Source organism: Triplophysa rosa, linkage group LG22 (genome assembly GCF_024868665.1).
Source record: "Triplophysa rosa linkage group LG22, Trosa_1v2, whole genome shotgun sequence".
NCBI lineage: Eukaryota > Metazoa > Chordata > Actinopteri > Cypriniformes > Nemacheilidae > Triplophysa > Triplophysa rosa.
Genome location: NC_079911.1, coordinates 6,586,497 through 6,604,995, shown reverse-complemented (window position 1 = coordinate 6,604,995; position 18,499 = coordinate 6,586,497). Strand labels below are relative to the sequence as shown.

General features: G+C 38.6%; 1 protein-coding gene across 1 annotated transcript in view; it reads left to right on the top strand.

Annotated features, from left to right (window-relative positions):
• The window catches only part of cwc27 (CWC27 spliceosome associated cyclophilin), a 44,078-nt gene extending 26,781 nt beyond the window's left edge, over positions 1–17,297 (top strand). Inside the window, exons 12-14 of the mRNA XM_057321837.1 lie at positions 3,547–3,656; positions 4,869–4,981; positions 12,538–17,297. Coding sequence (XP_057177820.1) covers positions 3,547–3,656; positions 4,869–4,981; positions 12,538–12,700 — 386 coding nt within the window. The 3' untranslated portion in view covers positions 12,701–17,297. The remainder of the gene's footprint in view (positions 1–3,546; positions 3,657–4,868; positions 4,982–12,537) is intronic.
• The last annotated feature ends 1,202 nt before the right edge of the window (positions 17,298–18,499 follow it).

Here is an 18,499-nt window from a genome sequence, read left to right as displayed (position 1 = left end):
ATAAAATAATCGTCTGCGTTAATTAGGTGTTCATTTGTAAAGGTTATCTTCGTAGACAAAACGTGTGAACATGATAAACCTTTGTTAATCACAGAGCTTATTTTTTGCGATCTTCCAAAAGTTTATAGGAAAAATGCATAGACTTTTGGTCGGTGGAATCAGTGGGGCGCTATCTTCCAGGCTGCTACAAAAGTGCGTCATCCCAGCACCAGTCTATTACAGTGTACTACTAGAATCAGTTGTCCACCAGACCTCTGTTGCAGGTAGGCTTGGGTGTGGTTGCTTGATGCACATCCAAGTTTAGTGTCTGCAGTGAATTGTGACTCAAGAACTCAACTGACTCTCAAGTTCTTCAGTTCTAGACTGCAGAAGATCCCAGAATTAAATAATGGGTCACAGTCAACTTCGAGGGCCATTGAAACTGTCCCTTCTTGACTAACATTTTCTAGTGAAAATATGACACAGGCATGATATACTGACATTATTTCATGTCATGTTTATTTGTATGCTGATTATAGAGTGTTTTCACGACACATCATCAATCCGGAAGTCAGCCATATTGGAGGCATTGAACATAAACAGTTTAAACTACACACAGTAAATACTGCTGACTCGTGCATGACATTCAGTGTAGAAAATAATTAATTATACTGCACGTATACTACAGTATATGGTAACAGCGATTCTCGGGTGTGATCGACTTACATTAAAGAGCTTTATTGTCACAGTTATTTCTAAAGAATTTTTTTTTTTCGCCAGCAAAATGTGCGATTTCCATTCGGTTCAATAGCATTGTTTACGTTCAGTGCCTCCAACATGGCCGAATTCCGGATTGATGACGCGTGAAAACCCTCTATACAACATTTTTACCTCAATCTGTATGCCCAAATGCCTCCAGCTTTTCTCAGGAACGCACGCATCACCGACACGGTCTTCTTTTCCTGAAACAACAGCGAACTCATTGTCCTTTAGCGCCACCTGGCTTACCGGAGTGAAATACCTGTGGCAACAAATCGTTTCACCTTTGATTTCGCCTAGGTTCGTCGGACATTCGTTTCACTTTATCGCATCGCCCGCAATGTGGAACAGCCTCGAGACTACGTTTTTGTCAATGAAAACGGAGCTTTTTGAAAACACACTCCAAAGTGGATACATTTGAAAATGCAGTTTTTTGCGTTGTAGTGTGGATGATGAAAACCGAGATCTTTAAAAACTATGACATATTTTTCAGCATGTGAAGCGTTTGTTTTGGCTGCTCTCTAAAGTCTGTTCGTGCATACTTTAAATTTCATTTTAGAAGACAGGATTTTTAAATACTCGCAGTTATTGTTCGGCAGCGGACAATAACTTCGCCTTATACTTTCATTTTTGCAACTTTATCATTTTTGTTACCCCCTGCAACATCTCTACTTCGTTGTCCATCCATTTAAAAAAAAACTCTGTGCCTTTCCTCTAAATTGCCGCGACATTATAATAAGGCAGAAATTAAATAAACGCTTGACAGAAATGACACAGGTTGAAGTGTTTTACGTTATACTCATGCGCAGTTCATGGATGCAAGCGTTTTTTTTTTTGTACGTTTTGGTGTGCATGGGCAGGACTTGGAAAACACTTGAAACACTGGTGTGGACGAATTGCTTTTTTAAAACAAAAACTCAGTTTTCCAATGAAAAACTTCATATGAATACAATGTAATTTTTATATTTTAGTATGACTTGCTTTCGCGTCAGTAGTGATTAGGTTTAGGGGTGGGGCTTCAGTATTTGTTTTTTCTTCTAATCATAAATTTGGGTACGATTCGCATCATCGAATTAGCCACCTCGTAAAATAGTTACGAAAACCATGTATTCATGAGGTGAAAACCGTGCAGTGATTTCACTACACAGTTTACAACATATGGTGGGAGGGGATATTTGTAGAACATTTATTGGTCCCCCAGCTTCTATTAAACCTTCTATTGGTACCAAATGGACGACACACTTAACTAAAAATTTTTGATGACTTTAATGTAAAATAGATCAAGGGTTTTGGGCGTATGGTGACGACGTGCTTGCTGACTATGTCAGGTCAAGTACAATCAGTCACATTTAGTTTAAATCTGTTAAGTAAAGTCTAACCATATAAATTATTACACTTACATAAAAAGGGACAGCTGATAAAGTGACGACAAGTTTTATTTTTGTGTGCACTGTTCCTTTAAATGGCTTCTTGCACTGGACAGCGGTGTAGTTGTAGTGCAGTTCGTGTTCATTCTTCAACACGATTTGTCAAGTAAATCAAAATATAATCGCTCAAACTGCAAACAAAGAGTAAACTAACGCAGCAGTATTTACTCCTGCATTACGTGGATGCATTCTGCACACACAGACTACCGAAAGAATGCAAACATTCTTGTACTTTGTTGTAACACATGTTTAATTCAGTCCTATCAAAGCTGTATCTTTCACAATCTGGACAGTGGCCACCATAAACACGCTTTCAGCTCGAATGGGCAGCCCTGTTTTTTCTATGGTTTCTACACAGTCAGTGTGTTTTAATAGTCTTTGGCTCATAACGTTCTTTCTGTCTTTCTAGTTTTCTATTAGCTCATGCCACAGACTAAACATTTTCAATCATAGCCAGCTTCAGTCAGGGGTTTCAGACTAACACGTGTCTCTCTCTCTCTCTCTCTCTCTCTTTCTCTTTCTCTTTCTCTCTCAGTTGCCGAATAACAAATTTCCAGCCACTCTTCAATGCGGTTTTCAGTGCCCCATAAATAAGGAGAATAAACAAATGTTCCATTTGCGAGGGGAAAAAAGATTTTTCGTTACATGACAGTGCTAACGTGAAATAAATCACCCATGTTGGAGGCTCCGTGTGATGTAGTTTGTTCCTCTTGAGCTTGTAGTGCGAAGCATTCGGTCATAGTTGCCATGAGGGCAGGTGAAGTCCAAAGAAGCGTTGTGTCCGCTGGGTAAACGGTGACATCAGTGCCAGACCGTCTGAGCTGGAGAATTCGCAGTGGCACATTAATGATTGTAGACACCAGTGTCAACAGCTCAGCCTTGATGGTATTGACTTTTCCAGGTCTTGCAATTGTAGCATGGGATTAGGAGAATATACTTTATTTATAGACACTGTTGATGTTGGTGTTTGTAATATGGGTTAACTTTACACAATTATTGCACTATTTTCTGTGTGTTGTTAAATGTGTCATTTATGTCATTATTGAAGTGTGCAGATCACGTGCATCTCTTTATAGCAAAGAAAATCATCAATAATTTTCCAAAAGATTGCCTTTCGTGCTGATGATGGTCTTAGGACCTAAAGTTTGGCATTTGCAATAAGATTTTATGGCCCTCAGGAGTCGCCATCTTTATTGACGTTTATAGCTATATAAACTTTATGTATTTCATATTTATGTCCATGTGATATTAATAACGTTTGCTCTGGTATTCTTTTTGCCTTTAAATCTTTTCATTTTAGCCATCTTTTAGAATAATTGACAGATTTATGAAGAAAAATGAATCGCTCTCATTTAAGCATAATTCGTTTTTTCTCTTACAGGTGACAGTAAACCATCCAGTGAGGCAATGGTTGAGTATCTGGAGAGCAGGAAGAAGTATGAAGACTTAAAGAAGCAGAAAAGGAAGAAGGGGTCTGGTCGAGAGGCTCAAGTAAGTCAAAACTTGAAAACTTCTCTTAACGTTTACATTTGGAAGATGCTTATAACCAAAGTGACTTGCATTGTATTCAAATTATTAGAATAAAAACATTTGTTTACGTAATATATGTCTGTGTACTGTGCATATTTATAAACACACACACATACACATATATATTTCTATTTATAGCATGGTTTGTTTGAATACTTGATTCTGATTGGCTGGAAGGTGTGCATTAAAACCGTTTAATGCACGGGTAGTTCCAGTCGGTTTGATCAATGTTTGAAATTAACTGACAAAAATAACTGTCATTTTCACCTGTCTGATCAAACATCAATAACGGCTTTAACTTGGCAAATGACCATGGTATAAGCGGGATAAACAACGGCTAGCCGTGCATTAAAGGATTTTACCACATTGGCTTACTTGTATATAATTTCACTTTCTTAAATATATACAAGTATGTGAATGTTTTTATGAATACAAATTTTATATGCACAGTACACACATATATATATATGATGTAAACACAAACTTTATTCTGGATGCGATTAATCACGATTAATTGTTTACCAACCCTTGCAATGCTTGGGAATCGAACCCATAATCTTGGCATTGCTTGCGCCAATTCTCTTTTGTTTGAGCTCTAGGAATTATTATAGTTATATAGTTATTGTTATAGCCCCATTCGATTTATTAATACATTCTTGGTTATATCCAACTTACCTTCTTCTAAAAGATTACTTCAAACCAAAAGAGCTATGGCAAATGCATATACTCTAAAAAATTATGGGGGGGTTTCAACCTAGCAATAATTTCTTTTTGAACCATGTGCAGGTTTGATTCTGATTCTTCAATTGCATTTCTCTCTTCCGAATCCTCCTTTTCCACAAAACCCCCTAAAATAAAGAGTCCTAGTTCAAATCAAATAATATGAAATGTCATATAAAAACATAAAGATCCGATTTCACTAAATGATCAACGTGGCCAAAGGAATTAATGATAGTGATATTATTGCAATATCAATTGAATTGTGTTTTTTAATAAATGATGCCGTTATCACAGTTGTTATCGAAACCAATAGATTATGATACCCCTAGAGATGGAGGTTTGATCTAAAAAAACCCTCCAACAAATGAGTCTCTGTTAAAACCTAATAATTTAGAAGGTCCATTTGAAAACTGAAAGATGATAATAACGTATCGTCTCTCTTCCCTCTTAAAGACACTCGCCCTTTTGGAACGCTTCAAATCCAAGCTGACAACTGCGATCTCAGACACTTCTGACGTTCCGGAGGAAAACGTGGAGGAACTAGGCGAGGATGATGATAAAGGCTGGTAAGTGGGATGAACTTCTCCTGTCTGTTTTCCTCATTCCCGTGGAGGTTTAATGCACTAATGGACTTGCAGTTGTCTGTGATCAAATACATTCTCAATAACTCACACCTCATTGATTGTCCCAGCACACGGCTACCGTTTCACATTAAGTTAGCCTAGCTATTTATTTGAACTAACATAGCGAAACATTCATACTCTCTCCATACACATCTGCCGACCTCGAGTGTGCCTGAACCACCTCGCTGTCCAGCCAAGTAATGCGTTTGGCTCGGGATCGCACTGACACCATTAGAACAGTATGCGGTGTTTGTTTTTGCTGCGCTGCAATAGCCACTTGTGGAGAAGTAGTTTTCTCAGCTGACTTAACTGAGTAAATAACTGCTCGAGCAGACGGTGGGCCCAGATGGAACGCGTCACACCCACCGTACGCCAGACGGCCCGACAAGGCCGTGGCACTCAAAGTGGCCCCAGCAGGGCGTTTCAACCTGCAGTCAGACGCGTGCTGTCTTTTTAACAGGCGGTCGTTACGAATGCCAGCAGGAACCAGCGCTCTGGGTTTTAGACTTTGTTGTCTTAGAGATTGCTGTGCCAAAAAGACCAACGTGTATAGTAGGTTTTAGATGCTGGTGTCCCAAGTCTAGCCAGAAAGACCTCCTTGAAAAACATATTTTTAGTTGACTGGGTTGTTACATTTGTTTTGTTAATTTATGCATTGGATGTCATGCTGGTATACAGTATTGTATGTCTTGAGCATTAGCGTCTGTTTTACAGTAGATAATCTGTCATTATTTATTCACTCTTATGTTGTTCAAAACCTGTATACGAGTCTTTCTTCTGTAAAACACAAAAGAGGATATTTTGAGAAATGTCTCGGTGGTTTTGTGTGCATACAATGGAAGTCAATGGGGGGGCCAATGTTGTTTGGTTACCAGCGTTTTTCAAAATGTCTCTTGTGTTCTATAGAAAAAAGAAAGGCATACAGGTTTTAAATGACATGAGGGTGAGTAAATGACGACACCAGTTTTATTTTGGGGTAAACTGTCCTTGTAAATAATTGCATTGGTAAGATGGTGCTACAACACCAAATCACCTGCAGCCCTCTCTGCGAGCCAATATTACGTCTGTTCTGTTTTAGTTTTGCACTTTGTTAAATATGAAGACTAAACACTGTTCCACTTCTTTGGCATTCTCCAGAATCAGTCTAAGCATCAGCTTTGATAAAATCAGACCATCAAAGTGCCACTCTATAGTAACAACAATATTCCCTCAAATTTTTTCGATATCTCTTTGAGTGCAGACTTTAAACTTGCCATATTAGGATCAATCACGGCGCTTTAGGACCTCGATAGAAGCGTTTCCATGCGAGTAGCACCGAGCGTGTTATTGACAGTGGAGTCCTTTGGCCAGGATAACATTTATGATGCTGCAAAATGAATCAGACTCAAGGGAGCATCAATCTTGATGCCGCATACGAGGCACGCGGTTACGGCTCCGATTGTGCGGTAAAGCACACAAATAGAATATCAATTAGAAATGCTTCGGTCTGATTCTGTTTTCCCCATAATCTCCCTAGCACATGTGATGAAGATGAATGTGTTTGTAAGTACGGCCTCTGAGGTGCCAGTAGATCCTTACAACCAGATTTTGCTCATCCACATTTATAGCTTTCAGTACGAGCGATATGTTTTTCTCTTTAATGAACTCTAATGTCAATTGGACATTACTCACGGGCGCGTCACACGGCACTTTTTTTGAGGATTACGGGAAGCAGGCTGGTAAATCATTTTGCTGGGTCCTCGATTAAAACCTATAGCTTCAGCGGTTTGTACGGCTTGTTTTTTTAAGCTACGTATGCATGATCCATAAATACAGTTCATTGAGAATCCAGGGTAGTTTTCCACTGGAAGCATTTGAAGCGACTGTGGGTTGAATGCGGCGGGTCTTCGAGTCATTTTTTCTAGCGCGAACGCATTTGTAGGAAGACCGTAAATCACAATCAAACGTAAAGAATGCGTTGAGCGCATGCCTCTGTGGAGCGTAATGGCTTTACGCTTGATTAATTGTCAGTCTTAATGGTGTGCGAGACCGCGGCGGTGACACGCTTGAGGATAAAGCGAGGATCTGTCAGGTCGTCGTCCTCCCTCTTCGCACAGGAAAATGGATTTGTGTGCGTTCTCTAAAGATTACTTAAATGATCCAACAACTAACACATGAGATCAAAACAGGGATGCTGTCTAAGACCCGGTTCCTACGTGTGTCCTGTCAGTTACTTCATCCTCGTGATAGACTGTCATTACGGTCTCGGGACCCCCGGACATCTCTGGAGGTGGCCCACTAGCTGAGATCCCAAATCTCGGCGGAGGGATGAGAGGCCCCCCGTTTTAGAAAAACAGCAGTGGGAAGTCTGCGGCGCTTTCTGAAGGTCTGGTGCGCCCCGTGAACGGAACACGGGTTACAACAGGTCAGACACTGGAAGTCAAGTCTGGGCCAGATTGTAAACTATTCCATCTGTGTCTGCATCTACAAAAAGCCCTTCGCCCAAGCGCCCGGGCCTCACTCCTTCCTCCTCTCTTTTGCAAAAACGAAAGAAAAATAAATTCAGGAAGAGGCTTCCGAGGGCCTCCGCATCACAGCCGAGCTGGAGCGAAAGCCCGTCCCTGATAAGAGCCCCAATCAGATGTTGTTTTGGGGGGGGGGTTTGAGCGAGCCATAACTCTGGTCGAGGAGTCGGACGGGCTGTCATCACAGAGACTGCTAGACAAATTATCAGAGCCGACTGCCTTGCACTGCGGGAGTCCTCCGAGTCTGCCAGAGTATAACCATGACATTCTAGATGAGCTGTCACATCTCCTACGGACTTCAAATGGACACGAGCACGCATTTAAAAACGCGCTCATGTACACGCGCCGGCCCGCTTTATACGTCTCCTCGGACTGATCCAGGGGTTCTGCGAAGGCTCAAAAAAAGCAGCATGGTGGATTACTTACCAAAGCGAGACTTTTGAGAGCCTCATAATTTTTAAGTGGAGACTGCTTCAGTACTTGGTTCCTCTATGCATTCGTCTTGACTCAGACAACCGGCTCAATATCAAAATCTTCCTCCGGCTCCTCTGGTTGCTTTCTGACACACTTCTGTGAAAGCACCAAAAGTCACACCCGATTGAATGACAGCCGGGAGTCGTTGAATTATTGAAACGTGCCGTCACATCTTGTTCATTCAAACCAGCCGTGGATTTTGGAGGCGAATGCGTTCGGTGTGAGACCAGCGCTAAGCGTTTGGATGTTTTTTCAGAATTTCTGACCTTCGCTAGAATAGCTCAAACAGGTGTGGAATGTCAGTTTCTTTTGCATCTTTTTCGGTTCAGATGAGACCCCAGAGAGCCATCCGGCCATGTCCATGATGTATAACAATGACCTGTTTCACCCCTACTGAAGTTTCCCCGTGGTCGACTCCATGTCTTGATTCTGACAGTTGCCCTGCTGATCTTCTCAGTAGGAAATGTAGGTCAGCAGAGCAGAGGTGAGATGTGAACACATTGGACTTGCATCTAGTTCCTAGTCCAGCTCCAAAACACTGCAGCAAGTGTGACCTCAGGGATCTCAGTGGGTCTTTAAAGCTGAAGTCCATCACTTTTTTAGTTGTAAATAATAAAACAGTTATTAACTCTTTTCCTGCCATTAGCCATGTTTCCAGCACCCTGGTTTTATGTGCAATTTGAAGTTTCGCATCAGCAATGAGTGATGGAAACGTCAAATTTCAAAATAAAAAACGTTAATTTGCAAAAAAGTATTTTCGTTCGTTTGGGGTGGGTTTTCTTTTTTGCGAAAAAGGGTTAAGAATAATGGGAGATGGAAACGCATTTGCCAAATAAATTCCTCCTAAAAGTCATGAATCTGCACTATTAGACGATGTAACCTGACTAACCAGAGTATTGATCTTGTTACACAGCATCTGAAATGTTGTTATGGTCATTCTTAAGTGCCTGAGCAAAGTTGTCAAAGTATTTCTGTAATTGCCTCCCAGAACTGTCACGACTGCGTTTCCCAAAGAGCAGGCATCCACGAAAGCACCGCATGTATTGTGTTTCGTCTACTTGCGCAAGTAATTACTATATATGACAATTATTATATAATTATTATATTTAGTGGCTTCTCTTACTTTTCTTACTGAAATTTAGTGCCAATTTATTAGTTGACTAGTTGGATGGAAATGGTGCTTATGCGCAAATGTTTTATGTGATATTCTACTTTTGCACGTATGCTAACTTCGCAACTTTGGATCCCGGCTACTGACAAGATTTTTCTTCCCGGATTTCTTTTTGTTTTCTTTTTCGTTATAATAAGCACTGCAATATCACATAAAAATATGAATTCTTCATTTTGATTTCATGGTGACTTTAAAGTCCCTGTGAACCGTAAGTTGCGATCATTTTTACCTCCGTATTTTGACGCATTTCTGAGTGAAATGGAATTTTGAATGAGAAAAAGAGTAGGTGTGGCTTTCGTCTTTCTCTGCGATTTGATTGGATGTATAAAAACAGCCATTGCATTTTGAAATGGAACTGGCAGCAGACTGACATTTGGAGGGGAGGAGTTAACGTATGCTCTGCCCAAGCCGTCTAACATACGTCATTTAAGATGGATAGTCACTACAGGACGGAAGGACATTTACAGATTTTAACTGAAGATTATGAGGGCACACGAATTTTAAAACGAGAATGACCCACATTGATAAACTATTTACAAAAAACGCTGCAATATTACATTAAAAATGTGAATTCTTCATCCCTTCTCACCTTACCCTGAACAGTAAGCTTATAATGATTTGATTTCGAGCTGTCCGGTACAATGTCACTAGACAGTTAATTTTAAGACGTCATGTGACTTTAGAATTTTCAAGCTTTTGGATACCAGAGCAAAAACGAATATGCTATTAAACACATTCCTTTTTTGAAAAAGTTACACATGACATCATTATAAATACTAACAACATTAAAATTAATACAAGTATTTGTCAATTAAGAAACATTGATACTGATTATTTGCCATCAGAGTTCAGAATCTTGCAGGTCTTTTATTAAATTAATTATGTTGTTTTCTTTACATCACTTTGTTTTACGGTGCTCTTTTTTTGTCTTGCGTGTTAACATTCACTTAGGACTTGACAGAATTAGTTTATATGAATAGGTCACCGAGACTACACAGAGGATGAATCTGACACCTCTACGCACCACAGTGGCATCCACAACACATTCTCCTCTTTAACAAAGTGCTTGCCTTTTTTAGTTTTCTAAATTTGTTATTAATTTGTTATTAAAGGTCTGTGTTCAGAGAGCTGTTGCCTTGCACCGTGTTTAAACCGGACGCGACAGTTTCGCTGCATCCACTGTGGACAAAATGTAAAATTATAATGGGTTCTAATGCGTTTCTAATGTCTTTTGTCGTGTCGCGTCCGGTGTAGACACGGTGTTAGTGTAAGTAAACTGTCTGTTGAAACAGTGCTGAGGTTTAGTAGTCTTCTGGAGCTTGGTATAGATGTTTTAGCCAGCGCTGTGCTTTTCCTTCTGTTGGTACTCACTATTCCTCAGTGGAATGTTTCTTCTGGCTGACGGTTTCCTCTCCAGCCAAGCACGTGGAAAGAAAAAGTAATACTGAAGAAATGAAAGCTAGATCTGTTTATCTGTAGTATCTGCGCTCTAGTGGAAATTTCATTGTGAAAGAAGCTGAAGATCAACTGATGTTTAATCTGCAAGTTCCAATCCGATCGTCCTTGGGGAATCGGCATGTACAGTCAAAAGAATTCATGGCAACATTTGCCTATTGAAATGTTTTTTTGATTTTGTCAACGAAAGCGAAACATGACAATACACTATATAAACATGACAAATAACAGTGCAATTTACTTCATTATACTAGAATCGGAAGTCTCACCCTTCAGAAATTATAGTGAGTTCAAACTAGAGATTTTGTATACAAATAGTTGATAGTTGGATTGCTTAAATGCTGTTATGGGGCTGTCACAATATTACATTTTCATGACGCAATTATCGTGGCCAAAAGAATTCACAATAATAATATTGTCACAATATCTATTAAAGAGATTTTTTTTTCTTTGGCCAATGAATCACACACAAAATATGAGTGTAGGGAATCAGAAAGAGAGTTTGTAACTATTGTGGCTCTTAAGGCAAGCTTTAAACAGGTGCTGATTGTTTACAATATAACGATATGTGTACGATTACCTCAATATTGATAATCATGTTTTATATCACGGTTGTTAGGACTGCGCGATAAATTGTGAATAACACTGAATATTGCGTACATCGACCTGTCTAGAGCAATTATGATATTGGAAAGCCTGCGATTATGTTTCATGCGCTGCTCGGTAGTAAATGCTGCTCGTTCTGAAAGCACAGTGAGTTTAAGTTGCTTATAACGTGCATTTGAAAAAGCAACACCTGTCGAACATCATCATTATCAATATACATTATTGTCATGAAAATATCTGAGAAGGCTTGAAGAACAGCGATAGAAAGATGCCCATAGGCGTATCCTGGAACTATGTGTGTTGTGGTACTACTTCTGCGGCGTATATTTGGAGTTTCTGCCCTCTGGCTTTCAGATGCAGCAGCATTTAACTGTACTTCACTGACAAACTGCGCAAAAAACTAGACAACCGCAAAATCGTGTGCGGTTAATTTCCGGTTTATCGTGCAGCCCCAAGGGTTATTTTCAGTAACTCTATTCTGACACCCCTACGCTAGTATTGACTAAAGTTGGTATTGGTACACTGGTATCGCTGTGAAGAACTTTTGTTGCACCTCATTTTTGACAAAAAAAAAAGATTATTTTTTAGAACCATTTCTTTTGTACCTTTTTATAATCTAAGGAACTATTTTCTCCACAAATAACTTTTGGTGTAACAAAAAAGGTCTGCGGATATCAAAGGTTCTTTATGGAACCATACAGATGAGAATTTACGAGCAATATTTTATTAGCAGATGTTGTTGAAGATCTTGTTTTGTTTTTGTTAGTCTGTTTACCTTATAAGTCACCAGGTCTGGTTTTTCAGACACATGTCATATGTCGGCATGTACTTAAAATAATAAATGTTTACATACGGTAATGATATCTTGCTCCCAAATGACACATCACATGAAGGAATAGTTCACCCCAAAACTATCATTTGCTTAAAATATGATTTACCAGCCCTCATGTTGTTCCAAATCCGTACCATTGCTGCGTCTGAGGAACAGACTGAAATTTAAGCCATTTTTGCAGCAAATCTTATTGTCAAAAGCATGTTGAGCCAGATTAGATTAGATTAGATTAGATTAGATTGGATGCTTGAAAGAAGTATCTTTAGTTATTTGAGCTATTTCTTTCAATTAGTTTAATGTGACTGTTTGTGGACTTTGTGGTCAGGATGAACGTCTGCTCTGACCCGTTCCACTGGGAAATTTCCAAACTTGCAAGTCTGATTTTCATGATTTAGTGGCCCGTGACTTGCTTTACTCTGTTCTTTTGAACTGAGCTCTGCTTCCCTTTTTGATTTAGGATGGCCCATGTTCTCCACTTTGATGAACAAACCAGAAAGGTGAAAGATGCCAACATGCAGGACGAAGACACGTTCGAGATCTATGATCCACGCAACCCCGTCAACAAGAGGAGACGAGAGGAGAGCAAGAAACTCATGAAAGAAAAGAAGGCCAGGAGATGAAGCCAGCACGCTTACTGGCGTGGTCTGTCTGTCTGAAACGACTCCTGCTGATAGCAGAAACCATTTCTACACGTGAAGAGAACTGGGTGTTGTTCTGTGTGCACAGACTGTTTGCTAGTCCTGGTTGGTTTTATTTCTGTCTGCTAACGTCTGTAAAGATAGCAGTTGTTCATTCTTTTTAGTCTACAGGGGAAAGGTAGCAGACTCTTATTATGTATTTTCTGTTGTACAAAACAATGAGAAAGTGAAAATTAAAATGTCCATTTTATGGTGAAAATAAAAGTGATTATTACTAATATCTAATATAAAACTGGTTCCACTATACATTCTGAATCAAGCAAGCGAAACAATATGAGTCCCACCTGTCCATTAAATAATCAGAGTAATGCAAGACACACTCGTCCATGCTGAAATAAACCAGAGCTCATCAAGAAAAATTCCACTGTAAGCCATCACCAAAATCAATCATCTTCTTATATTTAGTAACTATCCCACAATGTAAATGGTGACGTGATGTTTTGAAACAGCAGACCGGACTTTTTTTGAAACCGCCTCCCTGAATAAGTCCGAGCACTGGTGGCTACTGGCTTTGGTGCATCTCACCTGCTTTAAATTTGCAGCGGCTTTGGCCGCATGGCTCTTATGGTGTAACATTAACTCTGTTCCATGTGAAAATTTAAGCGTGATCCCAGAGGAGCAGTAAAAGGTTGCACGCTGGCCAAACCGTGCTGCTTGTCGTGCATACTCGTGGTAGATCGTTTAGACTAAACCGCAGTCGGCCGACATCACCGGTAGTGCAGCTAAACTTGGTTGTTTGGTAAAAATGTAAAACTGATGCAAAAACAATAGGAAGTCTTTACTATATTGCTTCAATTTTAAATCCGATGTTTGTTTTCAGGTAGACGATGGTGTATGACTCTATAAAGAATAGGGATGTTTTAAAAAACATTTGTGAATTTTAGCCATTGTTTTAGTAGCCGTGACTATGATGAACATTATAGATATACACACTTAAATGACTAATTAGCAGCTGTTTCTATGGCCGGCTATACTTAATTTGGCCGCCATATTGGAACAGTCAAAGCCGTAATATACCGTAAATACTTGAGAGCAAGTTGACTGTGCATCTGCAACCGTAGCTGCAACACTTGTGTAAATATGAAATGTTTCGTGCTGTTGTTTAGACCCAAACATGCTAAACTCACACAATACAACAACACAAAGGTTTTGGTGCTGGCAAATCGATTAATCTATTACAAAATGTTCGTTTTTATACAATGTGTGTGTGCGTGCGTGCGTGCGTGTGTGTGTGTGTGTGTGTATACAGTATGTATGCTGTATATATAAATACACAAAACATACATGTATATATTTAAGAAAAATGTGTAATATACAGCTGCTAAAAAAAATTAAGAAACCATTTCAGAGACTGTTTTTCTGGGTTTAAATTGTAATAGTTATATGTATGTGTTTAGTTAAAATGATCGTTTTTGTTTCATTCTGTGAACTACTAACAATATTTTTACCAAATTTCGAATAGAAATATTGTTTCTGTTTTCATTTAATTGTAGAGAAACGGTGAAAATAACAGAAAAGTTGCTCATAGTTAGCTTAAAGCTTATATTTCAAAAGTAGCTTATATTTCACTTTCAACAGTAATATTTGTACACGTATTTAAGAAAATTTCCCAGAAAATGTTTAATGTAATAACCTCGATTTGTATCACAGTTTTCACGTGTCTTGTCATGCTACCAGTCTTGCACATTGCTGTTGGATGACCATCACTGGACTGGAATGGCCACAATACATCTAGAAATGAAAATTTGGAACGCTCTCATTTTTTCCGCGGCAGTAAATATGATTCTACATAACATAAATTATATTTAAATCTAAATGTGTGTACATAGTTGTTAAATTTACACATGTATGTGTTTGCATTTAAATATACACACCAGACACATATATTATATAAACAAAGATTCATGTTGGGTTCGATTATTGCAATTAATCCCAATTAATTGCGATTAATCGATTTGACAGAACATAAACATAACACTAAAATGTTGTTTGGGGGGGATTTTTACTCGTGGACAGTGGATGCAGACAGGAACATGAGGGTAAGAGGCAGGGTGTGGAATCGGGACATGACCCGGCTCTTACTCGAACCCAGGTCCCCGTGAGCCAACAGCTCATGTATATGTGTCTGGAGCGCTACCGCTCTGACAACATCACACTAAAACTTACCATACAGTTTATAATTTGTTATTGAGTTAATACATATAAAAACACAGACCAACACATTCTCACCTTTAAAAGGTTTTCTCATTTACAAGTTGGCGGAAAACCTAACGGACACGAAGACGTGTCTGGAGCGGTCAAATGTGCATCTACATGTACATATCTATGATCTATACGCTATCCGAACTAAATTAACTTATAGGAGATGGATTCATTCAAACTTTCCCACTAGTTCTTCTGGGAAAATGGAGCAAAAACATATAGATGACTTGTCTTGTACGAGCAGATTTCATCCAATCAGATGCTCCCTAGCATAAGAATGTCCCTCCCACCTCTTGTTTCAGTAGAAATTGGTCTCACCTCCACATGTTTTGCGCTGCGTCCGAAATCGCATACTATGACATTACGTACTGATTTAAATGAAGCACCTACCTATCGACCATTAAAACAGTAGGTTCCATATAGCATGTGTGGGGGTGACTTTCTGCTGTCAAGTAACATGAATCCTGGCAGCCGCTGTGGATTTCGAGGTTGAAGATGACAAGACAATGTCATTCTCGCACAGCGACTCCGAAAAAAAAACACTTAACATTCTTACGTGTCTCCAGCTGAGATACCGAACCCCATCATTACTGCTGGTCACATGACTGCGGCTGATTAAATGGAGCAGTAATGCAATTATCTGACTGCGCTATCTCTCTCTGTCCTTGTGAATGAGCTCTAAAAATAACTTTGTTTAATCCTCTGTCCCCAGTACAAGAACAAGATGAAATCCTCACCGCCTCTTGTTTCCACTTTACTGGACCTCTCCACTGTGGGGAAAATCACTTTTCAGACACAACTAAGATGTTTGGTCTGAAACTTTTACTGCAAGGTTCGTCTCTCATTGGCTTTTAGGGTCATTAGGGTCATTCTCTCACCAGTCATACAGCACATCACTGTTCCTTTTTATGTCTTTATATCAGATGTATGCTATGTGTTATTATCCTTAAAGGGATACTTCACCCAATCTCTAAGGGTACTCATCTACACCCTCGCTTTACTGTTTGTGTAAATACTGAACTCTAGATGTCTCCACTAAGCCATCTTTCCCATGAGCACTAAAGGACAAACACATGTCCACCGCCGCTGTATTGTGTTCTGCGTTTTTTAAAGATCTGCTTTCAAACTTCCATTGGTCACTGAAAGCTCACCAACTTTATGTAGTACAATGCGCGAGTTATTTTTCAGATGTGGAGATGAGATCAACCCAAATGTTGGACACGTTGCTTAAAGGTTGTAATCTTGTGCTTGGATTGAAAGCTGTTGACAGATGTGGATCCTTTACTGAGATCAAGTTTCGCTAAATATCTCATTACACCGTTTGTAGGATAATGACTGGCATGATTTTGCTGGAGGAAGTGAAAAATGAAATGAAATACTATGCAAACCATTACTTGAAGATGGGTTTGTACAGGTAGATTTCAGTATCATGTGGATATACGTTGTATTTTGGTCACACAGAGAATAAAATAGCCTGTGTTTTCACGTCTTGTTTTTTTCCTCAGGGATTTTAAACAATTCTTCTGCTATCTTAAACTGAAGCTACAGGACTATGTGCTGCAAATCACATGAAATTTAGTGAAAAGGATGGAACAATATATAGTGGCATGATATATTAGGATGCATAAACATTACAGTACGTATTGTAGCGCAGCAATGGCATTTTTTTGCAATACGGTCTCTGTTTAATCCTATTGGTTGGGCTGCCAACACATGACTTGTTTTTATTTTTACTTTACTGCTTGAAGAGGTTCTCGCTTAAAGGGATAGTTCACCCAAAAAATGAAAATTCTGTCATTATTTACTCATGTCAATGTTCTGCTGAACACAGAAAGATATTTGGAAGAATGTTTGTAGCCAAACAGTTCTGGGGCACCATTGACTACCATAGTAAAAAGAACCTACTAAATGCTACAATGGTAGTCAATGGTGCCCCAGAACTGTGATGTCAGAATTTTCATTTTTGGGTCCCATATCCCTTTAAGGTTCAGCTTTCTTATTTCATTTCCGAGTATTATTTTAACATTTTATTTTATTTTTCAATGACAGACCTATTCAAGTTTTATTTACAAGATTCAATTAAACCTTGGATGTTGTCAGTTTTATAACAAGTCCAATAAAAAGGGTTTTGAAAATTGGTAATGTTTTGGAAATACGAAAATCTGCTATTTGAATTTCATTTTCATGTTTTTAACTTTGTTCAAAATATTGTGATACTAATGTATCGTGAACCCAGTGTTGTGTATTGTTTTGAACTGTATCGATACACCCCTATTACTCAAATATACACGCATTGTAAGTATAAAATATATGTTTTTACAAGTAATATAAACATTTAAAAATATATAAATATAGTTACAAGTACAAGTACAAGTTTATTATGAACACTTTCAAAATATATTGTACCCATAAAAAATGTAATATTCCGGCAGCTGGGGCGCCAGAAAAAAACATAAAATAAAAGTTTTTGTAAAGTAAAATGACATGTTTTTCATGTTTTTACACCCAATTTGAAATTTTTCAGTCTATTTCAGCATTTTGTCCTTCTTAGCAAATTTCATAAGTATAAATTAAAACAGTAAAAGTTTTGTCAATTTACAGTTTTTCTTGATAGCAAAACTGGTGACACCAATCAGAATCTCAGGATAATATCAATAGGAGCACATACGACTTACTGTAAACATACAGTATAATTACAGTACACACTTAATATGAGAGAAATTTCACTATTCTGTATCCAGTAAACTGTAGCACGTGTACACCCTCAACATTTGTGATTGTCAAGTTTATTTGAGCATTTTTTAAATGTTCTGTATTTTTGTAGAACTCAGACGACTACTTCCAAAAAATCTTTTGTCAGAAGACCAAGAAATTGCTATAGTATCCTGTAACGAAATTGGGCCAAAGGTGCATAGGATGCCATGTTTATTTATATATGCATGTGTTGTATTCTGTTTTGTGTTGCATACCCAGTTTATATTTCTTTTTTGGTTTTTGAACTTTTCTTGACCTTCCTCTAAGATTACTTACAGTAACAGTAGTGTCATTTTGTATTTTTCCTAAAGCTCATCGTTGCATGTTGCTCTTTCTGCACTATTTTAGGTTGTATATTTGAGCTGTCAAATTACTATTTTCTTGAATCCCAATAAGAGGTTTTAGTAGCAGTGTTTTGAATTGATCTCACCGGTGTCTAAGGCTATGTTGTAGTGTGAGTGTTTTTGAGGGCTTGTGTGTCATGTTTGGGGAAAAAGTTTGGTTTTTCAGCAAGATTGAATGGTTTTGAGAAGAGAGCTTCATTTTGACCTGAAAATAGGATGTTTGGGGAATTGGGAGAGAAGTTATGGATTTGTGTTTAGAGTTTCGAGAAAAGGAGCCATAATTTCAAGACATGTGTTAAGCAATCGAGAAAAACTGTAATTGTGCCGTGATAAATTGAAACATCCTCGTATCAGTTTCTGTAAGAAGACAATCAATATTTTTTAATCTTTTGAACATTTAGTTACGCTCAGGTGATGTCTT